Source organism: Sabethes cyaneus, chromosome 3, assembly GCF_943734655.1.
Source record: "Sabethes cyaneus chromosome 3, idSabCyanKW18_F2, whole genome shotgun sequence".
NCBI lineage: Eukaryota > Metazoa > Arthropoda > Insecta > Diptera > Culicidae > Sabethes > Sabethes cyaneus.
This window is the reverse complement of record NC_071355.1, coordinates 185,425,928-185,444,669: the sequence shown is the minus strand read 5'-3', so window position 1 is coordinate 185,444,669 and position 18,742 is coordinate 185,425,928. Positions and strand designations below refer to the sequence as shown.

The window sequence follows — 18,742 nt, the reverse complement described above, 5'->3', positions numbered from 1 at the left end:
GCAGTAAAGACGGACACTGCGGGAAAGACGAACACTTATCATATTTCATAAACAATAATTTTTTGAAGCAAACCAATGATGGGAAATGTTTCTATAGACTGAATAAACACTTTTGAATTGAACTGCCGATTTCTTGCAGCGCAGCTGTCAAATTTATAAGCAAAACAAAGAAAAAATGCCTAAATACGCTAACCGATGTAATTTTGTGTGTGAAGAAAATAGCGGGTAAATCGTTAAAAAGCAATACTTTCGTGCTATATTGACGACATTACGTTAGTTTGACCCTTCACTGAATGTCCATTGGAAATCTAGTGAATTTTTGAATATTCAGTAAAAAGTTATTAAAGTTTGAAAAAATGGTATTCAAGTCGGGAAAGACGGACACCCGAAGGTAGGGAAAGACGGACACAAAGATTCCGTATTCATTTTGCCTAACAACGATTTAAATTGCAAATACTTGCATATTATACATGTAAAAGTATCCAGAAGTCATTTAACAGTTGGAATAGGCCAACTTTTAGAAACGATTAATTCATCACCAATTAAAATATTGAAGATTATAACAGGGAACCATTTTATTTCGTCGCTCAAAGGGGGAATTGGGTAGGGGGTTTTCCCAAGCCAATTCTTTCCTAAATACATGATGAAATGTGTTAATCTTTCTTAATACTGATAATTCGTCGGCGCGTGACACCTTTTCGCGAGTGTCCGTCTTTCCCATATCAAGTGTCCGTCTTTCCCGCCCATGCGCAGAAACTCTGATTTATACATAATGTTTATAATATTAAAAAAAGTACAAATTTTGGAAGAAATTTTCTAGTACACGCTGTAACTTTATTAGACAGAGACTTAAAGTTTCAGTTTGTATGAAAATTGCAATCAATACAGTTATATTTGAGTAGATATTGACTCTTGACCTTAAGGTGTCCGTCTTTACCGCCCTTCCCCTACACTCCTAAAAACAGAACAAAAGACTAAATGATATTACCCCATGAAAAAGATACCAACGAAGTGTCGAAACGTCGGGAAAACATCAAACTTCAGTCTTGATAAATTTCTCCGAAGACTGTCCTGTCAAATATTAACACTTACAATTGAATCCAGTCGAAAAAAGCACAACCTATTACATGATAGATGACAGGGCTTTCTCTTAGACGAACAAACGGTCCGCTGTTTCCCAGACGACGCAACTTACGTCAAGGCAGATTTCACACAACTTCCTTGGCAGGAGTTTTATACGGCAACCGAAAGGAGAAAGTTGGTAGATATTTTCAAGCATATGAAACTGTCGAAGTTCGCTGAAACACATTTGGTTTGCCCGGCTATCTATACTTGTGGTTTAAAAAGCGTCATTTTTATTGCAACCTATACCATAAACTACAAAATTTGCATGAATGGGTGTGTCGAAAAACGTCTGCAGCCTTTTCTGATTTACCACGATTGTTCCGTGCTGTTTTGGCCGTCAGTAACAAAAGACAACAGCAGGAATTCCACCCGGCGCGGGAACGTAACTTTTTCAAGGCAGCGACAATCATGGCGGGCGAAATTTCAAACGTATCCAGGTCGACAGAATCTAGCGAGTCTGCATCAGACGATTGTTCAGCTTGAAAGACAAAAGCAAAATGTTTCGCAAAGAAATCTCATGCTTCTGTTTCACTTCTAGATTCTCTGCCATTGTAAACCACGTTGGATAGGGTTGACTGATTTTTTCTTATTGTATTTACAAAACCTTAAAACGACTTTGGATTCCGACGTAAGCCAAACTGTACTCTTAGAACGTACGACTTATAGAGTGTAGCGTTTAGCTTTCATTAAAACGAGCATAGCTTTAATAACGAGTTATTAGGAAGCGTTTGTGTTATACAAGGCGGGGTTAAGTGTAATCGCCGCACATAATGTCAGCTTGACAGGCGCTATTGCGGTGTTCACGGACCATGCCAATGTGTTCGTCAATAAGATTAACTGACCGGCTTTTGTCGGGAGGGATGTAAACAGTACACATCAGGAAATGATGGCCCCATATGGTAGCGGAAACACACACCTGCTTCAACCTATTACCGTTACATGCGTCAATGTGCGAACAACCATACCGGTCGGCAACAGCAATCAGCGCACCGCCAAAAGTACGGTTGTTGCTGTTAACATTGTTAATAGTTAACAGTTAAATTATGCTGTCATTTCAACCAGTCTCTGATAGCATAATCACGTCGTAGCTGCAGTCAATAGTTGTCAGAAAGATATCGTCAAGTTTGGTCCTCAATCCACTTACATTCTGGTAATAAAACCAGATGGCGTCATCGATAGCGTCACGCTTTATTGCTGCATCACTTCCGGTGGAGTATCGTGCATTGGTGTCAAGTTCACAGCTGGGAGTCTCCGAAATTTTTCAAGTTTGCACTGTTAGGAGTGTAATCCGTGGAGTTGCAAGTGAAGAACGCGAGTCAGATCGTGTCCAATAACTTTTTAAAGTGTCCCCGCGGGGGGCAGTATTTACGGCTTCAGAGGTTAAAGGTTTCGTGGCTACAAGGAGCGGCTTAGAAACCCCGAGGCGCTCATCTCGACAACGTTTCATCGGAGGTTCATCGGTAACAATTCTAGAGGCTAACGGTATGAAAAGAGGCTTTCTTTTGGAAAACGGTTCCATCTGTTTGCCATTGGTCTGACGAGCAGAAATAGATTTTTTAATACGCACTTTTTAGATGGAAGCGCACTTTTTAGTAGGAAGTTGCTAACGACTCATGCATGTACCGCATTTTGAAAATTGACCGCAGTGTCGGTGCTGCTGTGTATTGGTTCGCTACCTGAGAAAGAAAGAACTCGAACGGGGTCTCTTGGTTCTCGGCTTGGCATCGATGGTCACGTTGCCTACGAACCTTACATGATTTCGTGTTTCGTTATTATCTATCTAATACATTCATAGAAGAAGAAGTACATTCATATATAATGTACATGACTGAGTTGTTAGAAAACTCTGGCTTAGTACTCAGACTACGTACTCGGGTTCCGTACATTAGCTCGGTATGGTCTGGAAGGCTGGCACGGTGTCGCTCGTAAACACAGTGATCGGTGCGGCAGATGAATGTGATTAAATAAATTCTCTAATGCCGTACTTTGGCATCGTTTCACAGGGTGCGCTCCGAATACTTATTTAATGATGGCAGGAACTACAGAAATTAATGGCAGGAATTAAACAAAAAGCCCAGCAATTCGGATTAGGAAGCGGAACTGAACTGCCCCTCGAAATTCGTCAAGGCAGATTTCACACAGTTAGCTGGGAGTTTTATATGACAACCGAAAGGAGAAAGGTGGCAGACATTTTCAAGCATATGAAACTGTCAAAGTTCGCTAAGAAATATTTGGTTTGCCAGGCTATCTATACTTGTGGTTTGAAAAGCGACACTTTTATTGCAACCTATATAATCAACTAGACAATTTACATAAATGGGTGTGTCAAAAACCGCCTGCTGCCTTTTTTGAAATAATGCTACTGTTCCGTATTGTTTTGGCCGGGTTATGCATCCTGCCATCACATAACATATGTCATGAAGTGGTATGCCGTCCTTAACTTACAGGTGGGGCTGAAGGACAAGAACCCTTCCAACACGCCAAAGCTCCGCCTGATCCAGAAACATTGGACCATTAGGCCGTATGAATAAAACAGTTTGCTTTGCTTTTCCCGTTTAAATCGTATGGGAGCATTTGCTCTAACTCTTTTATTCAAACGGCCTATTGTCAAGCGAAATCCGAAAAAGACAAATAAAAACGTACAAAATGATGGTCTCTTCACCAGCTTCAACCTGTTAAGCACAATGTCACAACCCTTGCTGTAATTCACCTTAACTCGAGTTGCTTTGATCGTAACAGACCTTTACATAATATACTTTGGTTGGTTTGGTTTGTGAGTGGAGTTAGCTAAAACTCTATAATATAAAGTATGGCAATCAAAAATTCTGTAGTTTTAGCAACACTGCTACTCAATGGCTAAACCAATAGCCCAGAAATTTTAATATGAATACATTGATTGCAAGCTTTGTTTTTATTTTAAGATATAGAGTTGAATTTTGATAAGTAAAGTTCCAACTCTAACGCTGAAAAATTTTATACAAAATTTAATGAAATCTGGTAGGTAAATGGGCGAAAACAACGCTAATGGTACATTATATTTTCAGAAATCTTCAACAATCTTGAACAATCAATTGTAAAAATTGTATTCTTTCATAAGTCCATTAACTATGTCCATGTAAAAAATTGTTATGAAATTTTGGGTCCTTTCGACATATTATGAAAAATTCCCTAATCTTTACCTTACCCGCAAAAGGGTTTAAAAGCGTGTGTTTTCTTGGACGATACGTAGAAAGTAGAGTAGAGTCATGTTGTCATCATTAATCAATAATGTAAAGTTATTGTTAGGAAAACGAAAGAAAGCTACTCAGGAATTCAGAAACACATTTCGTTGTACGTAAAATCAATAAAAAAATTACTAATAATAACAAAGGTCCTAACTAATCGAAATTCTTAAGCAGCATTGAAGCAGGCAACTAACGATTTTTCTAATCTGTAACCCAGCTGGGGTTAAGCTACCAACAGCTAAATACTGTACTGTGCAGATCCGGCATAGGTAAGACTCTTGTGCGCGCCATGTGGGAGCGTAAGCTACGTGCAATAAATGAAAAGCAAATTACACCCATGTGATTTCTGCCGGGGTGGTAAACATGCATGCGGAATGGTTCGGAGCCGGAGGAGAGAGAGAGGAGAAAAGAGCTAGGAGATGCGATTGCTAACATTCATAATGTCCACGTAGCTATTGCTTGCAAGTGCCGGCGCACGCGGCGCCGTGGTGCGAGTGAGTGTGCAGGAGGTGCATGTACATATCGGTGGGAGGTGCGGCGGGGGGTGGGCCGCTTGAAGGGCAGGAAAAGCGGAAAATGCTCTCACTAATAACAAGCGGTTTTTTCGGTTTTCTATTTACCTGCTGGAACTGTTAGAGCGCTTGCTAGTCCTGCATGTAATGTTCAAAGCGAGAAGGAAATATAAATAATTCATTCAATATTACACGTTACGAATGTTACAAATTGCATGTTTACACTCTAGCGATGAGTCGACTTCGCGCATGAGGCGGAGACTAGAGGGGGGACGGATTGCGTATTAATATATGAATGAACGATTAGGAAACAAGATACAGAAAGAGAGAAAGTTGTGAACTAAACGTAATTAGCTACTGTTAATGAACTATCGAAAGTAGAGAAAAAAGTTTGATCAAGCTCTAAGATGCTTTCAAACTTGATTACGGATCATTTGAATCAAGATTTTACAACTAGGACTCACATTCTTGACCGACGATAGTGTGACTTGGCACTTGATGACTCGTGCCGGAGTGATAACCGTATCCGTTCTGCGTAGCGTAGACGGAGGTTTTTTGATCCTCCATCGCCAGCGCCAGGTCCATCGAATGTTCCAAAGCCTTATTATCTAGTCCGGTTGTTGGATAGTAGGGTGGTGGTGCTTGGCTCTGTTGAGCCACAATCGAAGGACGCACGGAGTCCATTTCGTAGTCCTTTGCTGTGGAAGATTTTTTAGAGCTGTTCTTCTTGCATCGGCAGAACATCAACAGAAGTCCGACGAACAACGCGAACACCACACAGGACACCACAATGGCAATCAGGGTAGGCGTCGCCATGAAAGATGAGTCGTGAACGTAAGCTGGACCAACTGAAATGTAAAAAAGTTTAGTAAACTATAAAAAATAGCATTATAATCAACAAAACGCTTACTCTCGGCATCGACGTACTCTCCACAATGTTCGTGGTTTGACTTAAGGCACAGCTTAACTCGAACCCGCGGTGGGATTTCCTCTTCCAAAGCCATCGGTAAGTCATCGTCTCCTAGCGAGCGGGCGGAACTTCGCCTTGCCGATATCATATTGTCCAGTATTTCCTCCTTGTAGGTAGGTTTACTTCCGGAAGCGGCAAGCGAAATCGTTTGCACAACTTGCCACGTAGAAATCGGACTGTCATGGTAACCGATCGATTCAACGATGGCGATCAGCGATAGACAGGTTGCTCCGACGTTCACCCCTAGTTGTCTAGTTTCCGGATCGAATCCCACGTGCAGCGGCGTTGGCACTTTGCTAACCTTTGTGGTGGTAGCAATCTCGTTGGACGGTTCCGAGTTACCCTTGACGTTGAATGCTTTCACCTTGAATACGTAACTTTGATGCTGATCGAGTGGGGTTACGCTACAGGGAACGTCACGCTGGCAGTCGAACTCCATCCATTCGGAGCTCACCTGCTGAATGATACCGCAGTCACCATTTAGCTGGTCGTGATGTGGAATGGCCACCTTTCGATAGGAGACGAAGAACTTCGTGTTGCTAATGCCACCGTCGAAACCTGGGTCCCAAACGAGTGAAACGTAGTTCGAACCGACATCCGCTGCGTGAAGGTTAGTGGGTTTCTCCGGTGGTCCTTTCGGTTGCAATCGAATGGGTGCACGAATGGTTTCAATTGAATTGCCTACTCGGCAGGTGTAGTCGCCGTAGTCCTGATGTTTTAGGTTGTTGATCCGGAGAACGCTGGTATAGATGTCATTGTTATCGGTGGTGGTGTTGATTTCGTAATGCCCATCGGATGACATCGATAGGGCGGCAGTATTTGTGCCAAAGTGCCACTGGAATTCTGGCTTAGGGTAGGCTTGCACGCGGCACAGAACTTCAGCGGTTTCTTTGATTTCGTAGGCTACTTTGTTGTATTGGTGCAGGACAATTGGACCATGTTCGATACGAAGGTGCATGCTCAGATTGGCAGTGCTTACTTCGTTTTCGAACAAGCACGTATACAAACCGCGATCGCTTGGTAGCAGCTGGGTTTTGTGGGGACGTGCTTTACCTTGGAACACGAGCGTACTCTGGACGGTAACCATTCCACTGAGACCGTCGTTGTTGCTGGTGCTGATGCGGTACATATTAGCATCCGCGGTTATATCTCTACCATCCTTCAACCATCGGGCCGTAGGTCTTGGTTTACCCTTGGCATGACAACTTGCCGAAAAATCGGTATCCCCTACTCGTTTCGTCATGTGCTGCTGGATTTTGTGAATGAATTGAGGTGGCTGATGTACTTCTAGCTTGATAGTGGCCATTGGTCCATGGCCCAATTCATTTACTGCATGACAGTGATAGCTACCTTCACTTCCTAGATGAGCTCTAGGTATTACATATTGCGGTCCTTGGGCAAGTATTGTGTTTGAAGACACTTCTCCGACGGCATCTTTGAACCAGCGGAACTGCGGAACAGGCCATCCAGGGGGATTTGCTGAACATGTTAGAGTTACTCCGTTGCCAACATGAACCACAGGTTTGTTCGGATTAATGTACGCCTGACCCGGACGATGACGAACCAACAAGGCAACGGTAGAGTTTCCGATGCGTTCAACCATCTTGCCTCCATACGGTTTAAGCATGTTGACAGCTCGACAAACGTAGGTCCCCGCATGTTCAGCTTTCACTTCTCGCAGCTGTAGAATATCTCCGGCATATCGAAAATCTGGACTGCCCTCTTTGAACCATTCAATCGTGATCGGCGGTGGATTGGATGTTACGTTACAACGTATCGTGACAGTTTCCCGTTCTTCCGCTTCCCAGGTTTTCGATTCGATAACCACCACCGGAGCGTACAGCACATCCAGTATAATCAGCTGTTCACCTACCTTACCCAAACCGTTATCGGCGGAGCAGCCGTACTCTCCGGCATCCTGAACGGAGACTCGCTGAATGGAGTGCGAACGAGAGGAACTTATGAACCGTCCATTGCGCGTCCATCGTACATTCGGAACATTCGGTTTTGCATCGACGGAACACTCCATCTTGGCAGTCGTGTCACGCTCCACTCGCAGTGGATTTTCCGGTCCAATTTTCACCCGGGGATAATCTGAAAAAGTGAAAAGAAAAGAGGAAAAACGGCGCAGCATTAGTGCATTGTGTAAGCTCCAATTGTACGGACAAGTTTACTTCCCGAAAAGCCCGTTACTTTTTATTGTCGTTAAATGAGTGCGATTTGTAGCCATACTCTTGGGACACTACTTGGATGAAGAAAGCGGAATAGCACACAATACCCTTCCAGATGGGGGAAAAGTTTCAACAAGTCACTGCTTAGTAAGTTAGTTTCGCTTGTTGTGTGTGGCTTTTCGCTTCTTGGTGGCACCACCGCGCTGTAACAATCCCGCCCGGAAGCCGGCTGGTCACGAATGGTACCACATGCTCGCTTCTAGCCGGGGAGTGGATGGGAAACAATTTTTGTAATGTTGTGTATTTGCTGGAAGACAGCAGTAAAATCTTTTCCGGTTTCCTTTACTCAAGCTTGGATGCCCGTTTACTCTCGCTTTCTGCGTAGATCAGAGCGGGAAAGTTTTGCTACGCTTTGACTGGTAGTTCTTTTTTTTTGTCTGGTAAGGTTCATGACAAAAGTTGCGTCGTTAGTCGACTGTTCGCCGGTGCTGCTGCTGCTGGTGCAATCACCTAAAGTGTGGTAGTCAGAAAAATCCAACAAAGAAAGACATCCCAGAACACTTTGCAAAAGGTGCTAAAGCTTTGGTAGCGTTTTTTTGCACCCATTTCGAAAGTTCCAAATCGACTACCCCGACCAAACTGCTGTAAATGGGAAGCGAAGGAAGATTGCACTATCGCCTAGCAGGGAACATCATTAATCTCAATGTCTTCGAAAGTAATTGAGTTTCGGTTTTGAAATGATGTTTATTTGGGAAGATTGGTTATCTTAATTGTGTCTCAGCTGGGTGGTTTAATAGTTTCATGATCTTGTGGTAAAGTGTAAATACACACTGGGGCGTGACCAGAGACAGATTTTTGCAACACGCAGTACACTGAGAATATAATTCATTGGCGGAACTAGCGCTCATTTCTAGGGGGGGCTATAGCCCCCGGAATTTTTTTCAACCGTTTTATTTCGTCGGCATATTAAAATTTAATGCACATTAATGCCTGGAATCTTATAACAGTCATGCAAATAAACGTTACTCTGAAGTTTTTCGTACCTATAGTTATCTAACTATTGGTTTTTCAAAAATTAAAAAACTTAGTCAACTTTTCTAGGGGGGGCTAAATCTTTTCTAGGGAGGGCTTAGCCCCCCCTAGCCCCCCCCTAGTTCCGCCAATGATATAATTTCGTATTTTGTTTGAAAAAACATTCGTAAAACTATATTCGTAGCTGATACAAATAATTTCATACCATTTAAAAACTTTTGTAGGTTTATTGTCTACCGCAAATGTTGTTTTACGAGAGCACATTCGTAGCTGTCTTGCATCAAGACCCATTTGATGCACGGTTGTTGTCTGGCATCATTATCGACGAAAACGGGATGCGAAGATTGTATGAAGAGAAAATAGACTTGTGCAATTATGTCCTTCTTGGTACGCAGTAGCTGTGGTTCTGTGGTTTGCGGCGTCGTCGGCTGTTCGTAAAGAAGTATGACAAAACGAGCTCAGTTCGATTCCCGATAAAATCAGCTTTTTTCAGAGATAATAAAGATTTCGCTTTGAGGCCGGTTATTAGAGTACAGGAAAACTACGGGGCTAGTGTAAAGATCCTATTGAGTCAATAGCGGCACCGCCCAGTTGAGATTCGGACCTACGACGACTGGCTTGTTAGATCAGCATCGTACCCCGAAGCTAACTGGGCGGGTGAGGAGGTGCCTGGTGCGAAGAATTATAAAGTGGTGATGATAAACTAGAAAATTTCGATATATAGGCCCAAATTATATTGGGTCGTTCAATGGCAGGTGAGGCTGGCGTCCATGCTATTTCGGTTGGTACTCAAATGTTTTACTAAGTCAACTACTACCGCACTCTTATATTAGGTAGTTCAACATCGAATTTTGTTTTATTCTCCCAGTTCTATTACTCCACGCTTTACACACTCGTCTCTATTTCAATATTTAGTAAAAACTCAAAGGAATGTTGAGAATGTCCTAACCTTAATAGTTAAGTCAAGATCAATTTCATACTGACAAAAAATCTACATCATCGGCTTAATTGAGGAGGGCTTCGAAACCGCAAGGTTTCCGAGTCTGCTTTGACAAGCGAGTGGTCGTGAGTTCGAATCTTAGTAGAATCAGGCCATTCGATGTCAAGTGACAAGAGGTTTATTCCCAGCACTCTCATTTACCATTCCTTCAAGCTGAATTCTATATTAGGATGATTTTTGTATCTTGGACAAGCGTTACGCACATGCTATTTTGGACATTTCCATTTGATTTGGACAGGCCGAACGCCTGTCCAAAATAGACAAATTAACCTAGCACAATAGATCTACGATGAGTCCACACATGGAAAAGAAAACTGATGTAAAAATTAGTTTAAATACAATCTCGAATTATTGCGTTGTTCCTGTATCGGTTTTGTATTTTTTACGTATTAATTTTGTGTTATTTTTTGGTACGTATCATTTTTGTATTGTTTTATCACCTTTGTGGCAGTTTGGTACCGAAAATGTCATATTTGAATCTTTTTGGCATCATTGTCATTTTTATATTATTTTTGTTTTTTTATCGTCTTTGTATAATATTTTTCGTCTTATGTTCGAATCTCAGCTGGGAGAGGCTGTTAGAGTCAATAGGATCGTAGCAACTGGCCCTGCAATTGTCCTGTACTCTAACAGCTGGCTGCGAAGTCTGTCGTATAAAAACACAAGGTCAAGTTTCGATAACGGAATGTAGCACCTTGGATTTGCTTTGCTTTGTATAATATTTTTACCACTTTTTTGAGATTTTTGTGTATTTTATATCATTTTTGTGTCGCTTTTGCTTTATTTCTGTATTATTTTTGGGCATCTTTGTATCATTGATGTATACCCTAGGAACAATCTCAGTTTTATTCCACTCTTATTGCAGTTTTCATGATCAATTTTGGTCATAAATGCCAATAAATAGAACGTAATAAAACACCGATTGTTACTTGGGTAATTGACCAAACTCGTGACTTTAGTCATGACCTTGAAATGCGGTCAGGCATATATTAATATTTTTTTTTTTTTGAAACGATGATTCTACAATTGATGAAGGGACGGTAAGGGAAAGTAATGAAGAAGGATTTTTTCGGGAATGAAGGGGAAGGGTGGAAAGGAAGGGGGGGGGGTAATAGGTAGCTATGGTTAACAAGTTGTCGTTGTGACTCCTATCTTTTGTCCAATGCTGGAAGGTGCATGGGTCGAGCTGTAATCAGAGATTATAACCGGATTTGAACCCACAACACCTGCCAGGGCGTGTCGCTCACTGGTACCCGTGTACCTTTGAACCACAGAGGCGCTGGACAAAAGAAGTCTGCACAACCCCCCTTATTAACCATAGCGCGACATGGGTTGGTCTATTTTTAGACACACAATTGTGCCTCTTCCTTCACCTACTGTAGAAACCACCGACCGAGAAGTTTAATCTAACGTCTTTTTACTTTCAGGACGACGACACTATGCAGGCCCTTACGACTTGCAAGGTACTGCGTGTGATGCTGTTCGTCCGAAAGCTTCCCCTTCATTCCCGAAAAAATCCTTCTTCATTACTTTCCCTTACCGTCCCTTCATCAATTGTAGAATCATACTTGGGTAAGGTTTGTATCTTGTTATATCATTTTTGTACATTTTTGAATCATTTTGTGTCGATTGTTTTTGTTCCCTATGCTTATTTGTGGCATTCTCGTGAATTGTCATTTTTACACCAGCTTTTGCATCATTTGGTTGACATTAAATTGACAAAAAAAAATTGACTGAGTATACTTGAGTGAAATAGTATGTACAAACCAACATCAAATTAGTAATAAAATTAGTAAATAAGTAAAAAGTCAATAGTTCAAGATAGCAAAACATTAAAACACAAACACAGTAGCATATTTTAATACTGTTTTTTATTACTTTTACATTTTCTATGGCTTTTTGTTTTGTATATGTGCCATTTGCTGTTATATTTGCGCCATTTTGGTGTCCTTTTGGTAATATTTTTCTATTATTTGAGTGTCTTTGTAGTAGTGCTAGAATTTTTAATATTTTTGTAACACTTTTTGGATGAATATTTTGTGTCTTTTGGGAGTATTTTTATGTTGTCTGTGAATTATCTTGCATACTTGATTGCTCTCCGTGTCATTTTTACGATATTTTAGTATCATTTTTTGTTGTTTTTGTATTATGGTGTTAATTCTTAATGTTAATTGTTAATTTCTTAAGTACTTCAACAACATTTTCTTATTCTTTTTTATCATTTTATGCCATTTCGTGTTATTTTTGTATTTCATTACTTTTTTACGTAATTTTACCATCATTTTGGTATTTGTATAATTTTTGTATATTTGTATAATTTTTCGTATCATTTTCGTGTCAATGTTGTATTACCTTCAGTTGTTTTTTTCTTTCTTATTACATAATCATTCAATTTATTGATTTTTGGGTCATTTTTGGATAGTCTTGTATCGTATTTCGAAGATTTTTTGTTGTTTTTGCATAATTTTTGTATGATATATTACGTTTTGTATCATTTTTATGTCGTTTTGGTACGTTTTTACCATTTGCGTATAATTTTTTTGGCGTTTTGGCGTCATTTCAAGATTATTTTTGTTTCATTTTAGCTTCGTTTCGTCGTTTGTAACACTTGTGTGTATTTTGTTATTTCTATATCAGTTTTTATATCAATGTTGTGCCACCTGAGAGTAGTTTTTATATTATAAGCAGTGATTAAAATGTTCACTCACCTGTAGGATAAACGTTTTTCGCTCACCCATTATTCTCATATGACAACTAGATTCTATGGTTATCTGGGGTGACATTGCGATTCTCGTTTCGAGTGATTTTGGTTCATTTCGCCCATTCGTTTAACGTGGTCGAAACGAACAAAAATCATTCGAAACGAGAATCGCAATGTGACCCCTGTTTGTACAAAGCGAAAGAAAAACATTTTTCTGATAAAAATGAGAGTTGATAATATCTCATTGCATTTTTCCCTGAAAAACATTTTTCCTCTCTCAGTGAACCATGAAAAATACAAATCGCAGGTGGAATTGGCGCGAAACTCTAATGCAATACTAGGTACATAGGGTAGTTGATCCAATAGTTGTGGTAGTACCAGTAGTTGCGCTACTATTCATTATTGATGCATATTTTCGTCACCGTAGCATTTTAGATAAAACAATTACATTCATTATATAAAACAGGTTTTTAGAAGTATTGCTAGTTAGACTACACCATTTAAAATTAAAGCATTATTTGCTAAAATACCAGTTTTCCAAAATCTAAAGCGCAGTTGGAGCGCACAACTATAGGCGCTTATCTATAGTTTTGCTACGATGTTTTTTCACTTAGCAACTTAGCAATGTATATGGAATAACACAGTTAAAGGAACATCAAACTTAATGAAGGAAACATTAGCGCAACTGTTGGTACAATATAATTGAATCGGAAAATTCATTTTTGACGTAGGACTACGTCTTACGGCAAGTTTTGAGATAGGGTGTCATTCCAAAAAATCGAAAAATACGAGCGTCACGAAAAATGAAAGGTTTTGAGCGTTAATAGCTCAGCGGTTTTCCGATCGATTTTCAATATTCTTACACCAATCGATCGGAAAATCTTCTAAGAATTGACCCAAAAGAAGAAAAGTATGGGTTCTTGATGTTGAACTATTGAAAAATTGAAAATAATGAACCTATGTTTTACCAGAATTCTCGCTTCGTGATTGGATGGAAGATTCTTTACGATGATCTAAACTTATACCAATTTGATATCTGTGCTTGGGAAGTAAGCCAAAACAAGTGACAAAGTCTCCTCATCTCAACAAGATTTCTTAACACCGCGGCTAAACCTAGACCATTTTGATGTCCTTGCTTGGGAAGTACGCCAGAAAGAGTGAGAAAGCCCCCTCGTACCAACAGATTTCTTACGAACGCGATTAAACCTAGTCCAATTTGATGTCTGTGTTAGGGAAGTGTGCCAGAAAAAATGACACAAGTTCGTTGTCCCAACAGATCGCAAATTCTTTACTGCGAGACGATTAAACTTCGGCGAATTTGATATCTGTGTTGGGAAAATGTACTACAGCTGTTATTGCTCGGTTATAATACGACTTTGTATGAATACGCATGATGCCGTTTCATTAGAAGTGTAGTGAAAAGATGTGCTGTTGATAAAATAGGATTGAATTGGTAAATGTGGGGAACCATGGGTGATAAAAACAATCTTTAATTTCAGTAAGGTAGCAGGAAAGCAATAGTTTGTGTTCTTGATTTTGTTAAATTGTTTTCAAATGTACAATCTTTTGAGAATTGAACATATGCAATGTTACTACTTTGATAAATGTTACATACAACGCATGTAGCATGTATATATGTTGCATATAGTATGTATACATGAAGAATCGAATGATTACAAGCATGAATACATGCTACTATCACTACAAAGACACTTACGTAGTCCTGCGTCACCTATATATGCGGTCGTGTCTTGTACACAACCCCTCTGATTTTTTCTTTATAAAGCTTCTCGTACAACGAAAGCAATTATCTTGCCTTGTGACATATACCTTGTATTTGGTAAATTTATATCCCACAAGCATTAGTTGAAGCATATACCTCAACACAAGCAAAATAAACAAGCAAAATGAAGTTATATTGTGCTTAGTGGCGCAACTAATGGATCATCTACCCTATATAATAAAACCCATGGTGATACCCAAATACATAAATTAGGTTGTTTTATATGTCTCTCTCTTGTTGACTGGTTGCTTGGTAAATTCAATAGTAACCTGTGTGTTTTCGTCTCTGAAAGACGGTTGATACTGCTTTATCCTCTCCCAACAAAGAGAGGATAAACTCGTGTTACGAAAAATGAAAAATAAACAAATCATGATCGCGTGTTTCTCGGGACAAAGGAAAATATGGAAAGCCTGCGCTCACGAGCGACAATACATATGTATAAAACATTCTCGTTTCTCTTTTGCTAGGTTATAAGTCGTAGTAGGCAAAATACATTGAATATTGCGCATTTGAAACGATAAATTGAATGCCTGATTATAAGTTATAATAAATAAATAATATCTGTGAATTGTTTTTGTATTCTTTTTATATCTGGTTGTCATCAGTGCCATTTTTATCCTGCATCTGTATCGTTATTGTATCATTTTGTGATGTTTTTGTATCAACTTGGTGTCACTTTAATGCCATTCTAACTTCATTTCTGTATTACTTTCGAAGCATTTTAGATTTTTTTCACTTGGTGTTATTTTATAAATTATTTTGGTATTTTTTGTGTTATTATTATTCTATTATTTTTCTCTTATATTTGTATTTTTAGTGTCATTTTCTTGTTATTTTTGTATTTTGGTTATCTTTGTATCACGGTTGAAACGCATTTACTTTTGCATTTTTGTACTATTTTGACATCTTTGTATAATATCTATATATTTTTTGTACCATTTTCGTGTTATTTATATGTTATCTTTGGTTATTTTTTGCCTTTTTGTAATGTTGTTACACTGGTCTAACAAACCAGCCTTAGTATGTTCGAATCTCGGCTAGAAGAGACTGTTAGGGTCAATAGGACCATCGTAGCACTAGACCCGCAATTGTCCTGTATTCTAATAACTGACTGCGAAGTCTGTCGTACATAAAACAGAAGGTCAAGTTTCGATAACGGAATGTAGGACGAAGGTTTTGCTTTGCTTCTATTTTTTATGATTTTTGTGTCATTTTTGTAATCGCATTTGCGTCACTATTGCATCATTTTTGTATCATATTTGTGTATTTTTTGCCATTTTTGTGTCGTTCCCGGGTTCGTTCGGTAGTATTGTTTTTCATGCAGCATCTTTTTGTCATTTGTGACTCTTTTGTGTTTTCTTGTTGTTTTTATATTAATTTTTGCACAATTTTTAGTGCTATTTAAGAGCAGTTATTATGTTATCTGTGAATAATTTTTGTATATCTTATATCTGATTGCTATCCGTATCGTTTGTGTTATTGTTATTGTGTTGTGTTATACTATTGTGTTATTTTGTGTTGTTTTTGTATTACCTTGTTGTCATTTTTCAATCATTCTACCATAATTTTTTTATTATTTTCGAACCCTCTTCTTTTTATCTCTTTCGTTTTTTTATGTATTTTTTGTGTTATTTTTTCCGTCATTCTTGTATGATATTTGTATTTCTTTTTTCTAACGACGTATAGCAGTCGGCTTTACTTTTCTGTTGGGGAAGAATAAATGCTTAATGCGAGAAATGTAGATTCAGGCAAACTGAAAATTCTTGATATTAGGCCAAAAATATAGACTTAGCGAAGGTGAGAGTCGAACTCTCAGCTCCCAATCTCCAGTTGAGCGTATTGTTTAACTAATTACACCACTAAGCCGTCTATACTCTGTGGTATTATATCAAAATTTTGTTATGACGCTTGCCTGATTCTATCATTCATTCGCACATTTATCCAGCGCGAATATATTTTTGTTGACTGTATTTGGCCTAATATCATGAATTTTCAGTTTGCCTGAATCTACATTTCTTGCATTAAGCATTTATTCTTCCCCAACAGATATTTGTATTTTTCGTGTCATTTCCGTGCTACTTTTTAATCATTCTTGAACCATTGTTGTTCTATATTTGTATCATTTTTGTTCATTTTACGTGCCATTTTTTATAAATTTGAGTCAATTTGATCATTTGAAACGGTTTGTCTTTGTAACATTTGGTACTTTTTAGTCATTTCTGGCACTTTTGTGACTTTGTTATTTTTATATTAGTTTTTCGATAATTTTTGAGCCATTTTGGAGAAGCTATGTTATCTATAAATCATTTGTGTATTTTTTCATATCTGTTGTTTTTCGTGTTACTTTCGTGTTATTTCTGTATTCATTAGGCCATTACAAATATTTTTTAAAGGTTTTGTCATTCGGATGGTGGGCAACTGAAGGAAGGGGGGGGGGATCCGAAAAAAAACAAAGAGATTTTTTTAATCACGCAAAAAAAATTAAGATTTTTTAGGAATTATTACTTAAAGTTTAATCGTGAAACCCTAATCTATTCTTGCTTTTCATATATACGTTATTATTTTCAATGCAAAAACCTTCCAAAATCGAGTCAAACTCGAAAAAAAAATTTTGTTTTGCCGATTTTCGGAAATTACATTAATATTTTATTATTTGTACTTCCACTTTTGTTTCGTGTTAGAAGCGTTAACACCCCGTAAACTGTTTTTCGAGTTCTTTAGGCTGTAAAACCCCACAAATAAGAAATTTTATACAAGAATTTTGTTCTCAAGTTTAACAAAAAAATTTTTGCCCCCCGATTTTTGGAGCCAATTTTTAAGGGCGGGGGACAAAAACTTGCAATGGCCTAATTGTAATTATTTTTACATAATTTCTGCTTTTTCGTTGGTTTTTTTTGTCATTTCAAATCCTTTTTGTATTAATTTCAGATATTTTTCATATTGCAACTCTTTCGTACTTTTGTTCTTTTATGTGTTACTGTTGTGTCGTTCTTCGACACAATTTTCGAGTAATTTTTGTATTATTTTCGTGTCTTATTTGTATAAGATTTCTGCCATTTTTGTTATTGTTTTGCTATGTTTGAATCATTTTTGTATTATCTTTGTATGTATTACATTCGTATACTATGTATTGCATCATTTTTGAATACTTGTTTAGGTCATTTTTGTATTATTTTTTATATTTTGTGTCATTTTCCAGTCAATCTCAATTTCAATTTTTTCATGTCAGTATCAAATTTTTTTTTTTAAATAAGTAGTGATTCAAAAGAGCGCCATACTAACTGGAAACAGTTATTTATTCAAGTAAGTAGAAAAAATCGACTTTTTGTACCCGTTTTGGGTCTTTTTTCTACCAACTCTGAATCATTTTTTATTCTTTTCTGTGTGTTGTTATTTAATTTGTTCCATTGTTTTGTTTCATTACTGCGCGTAAGTTCTATAATGTCTTCCCAGTAAACCATTTGGTTTGTATATCTCGATTGCAACTGAGATATACAAAATTATATCTGAACGAAAAAGTTATATTTCACGCCATATAAGAACATATATGTACCAAAGTGGAGGCGATATACGTGCGAAAATAGTGACAATTATTTGTAATTCTATTTTGCGTAGTTTTTATAACACGCAACTAAATACTCCTGAATATATGATTGAGATATAATCAAATATTGCAATCGTCTATACTGCTTTATAATTCACAGTCATGAATTATATATGAAGACACGCACGACTGCAAAACAACTTATTGTTCACTGCGATTTGACATACTCTAATCATTATACAATTCCAACTTGAAATTGACATGAAAACGATTTAATGTGAACTTTCTATTACGATTTTGTGTTATCTGGGTTTGTACCATTTAGGTAATATTATTTTGCATCCGCCTCCTAATTATTTTATAAAGTTCTAAACAGGCATGAATTTAACGAATAACTATCTGGAATTCGCAAATCATTGTGTACGACATCAAGTTTTAAGCGGAAAGCACGTGAACCAGTATAAATTCATTAAAACGAAATTGATCCTCAACTTGTTCTAATTTAAAGTCAGCATCACAGGTCCTTCTCGGAAACAAAACAACTTGATTTATGTTTGGCGAGGTTAATAAAAAGGCTAAGATTACGTATCAATTACGGATAAATTTCACGATTGACATAATATTATTTGCCTTGTTCTATGATACAGACAAACCACCACCGTGGATTGTGGAAGCAGAAA

At 38.1% G+C, this 18,742-nt stretch overlaps 1 protein-coding gene across 3 annotated transcripts in view; it reads right to left on the bottom strand.

Moving 5' to 3' along the window:
* Positions 1 to 18,742, bottom strand: part of LOC128743911 (cell adhesion molecule Dscam2-like) — a 765,320-nt gene that overhangs the window by 12,891 nt on the left and 733,687 nt on the right. For all 3 annotated transcript variants that reach the window (XM_053840604.1, XM_053840603.1, XM_053840606.1), the window contains exons 6-7: positions 5,772 to 7,925; positions 5,326 to 5,709 (exon numbers count right to left, since the gene is read on the bottom strand). In XM_053840604.1, the coding sequence (XP_053696579.1) occupies positions 5,326 to 5,709; positions 5,772 to 7,925 (2,538 nt within the window). The remainder of the gene's footprint in view (positions 1 to 5,325; positions 5,710 to 5,771; positions 7,926 to 18,742) is intronic.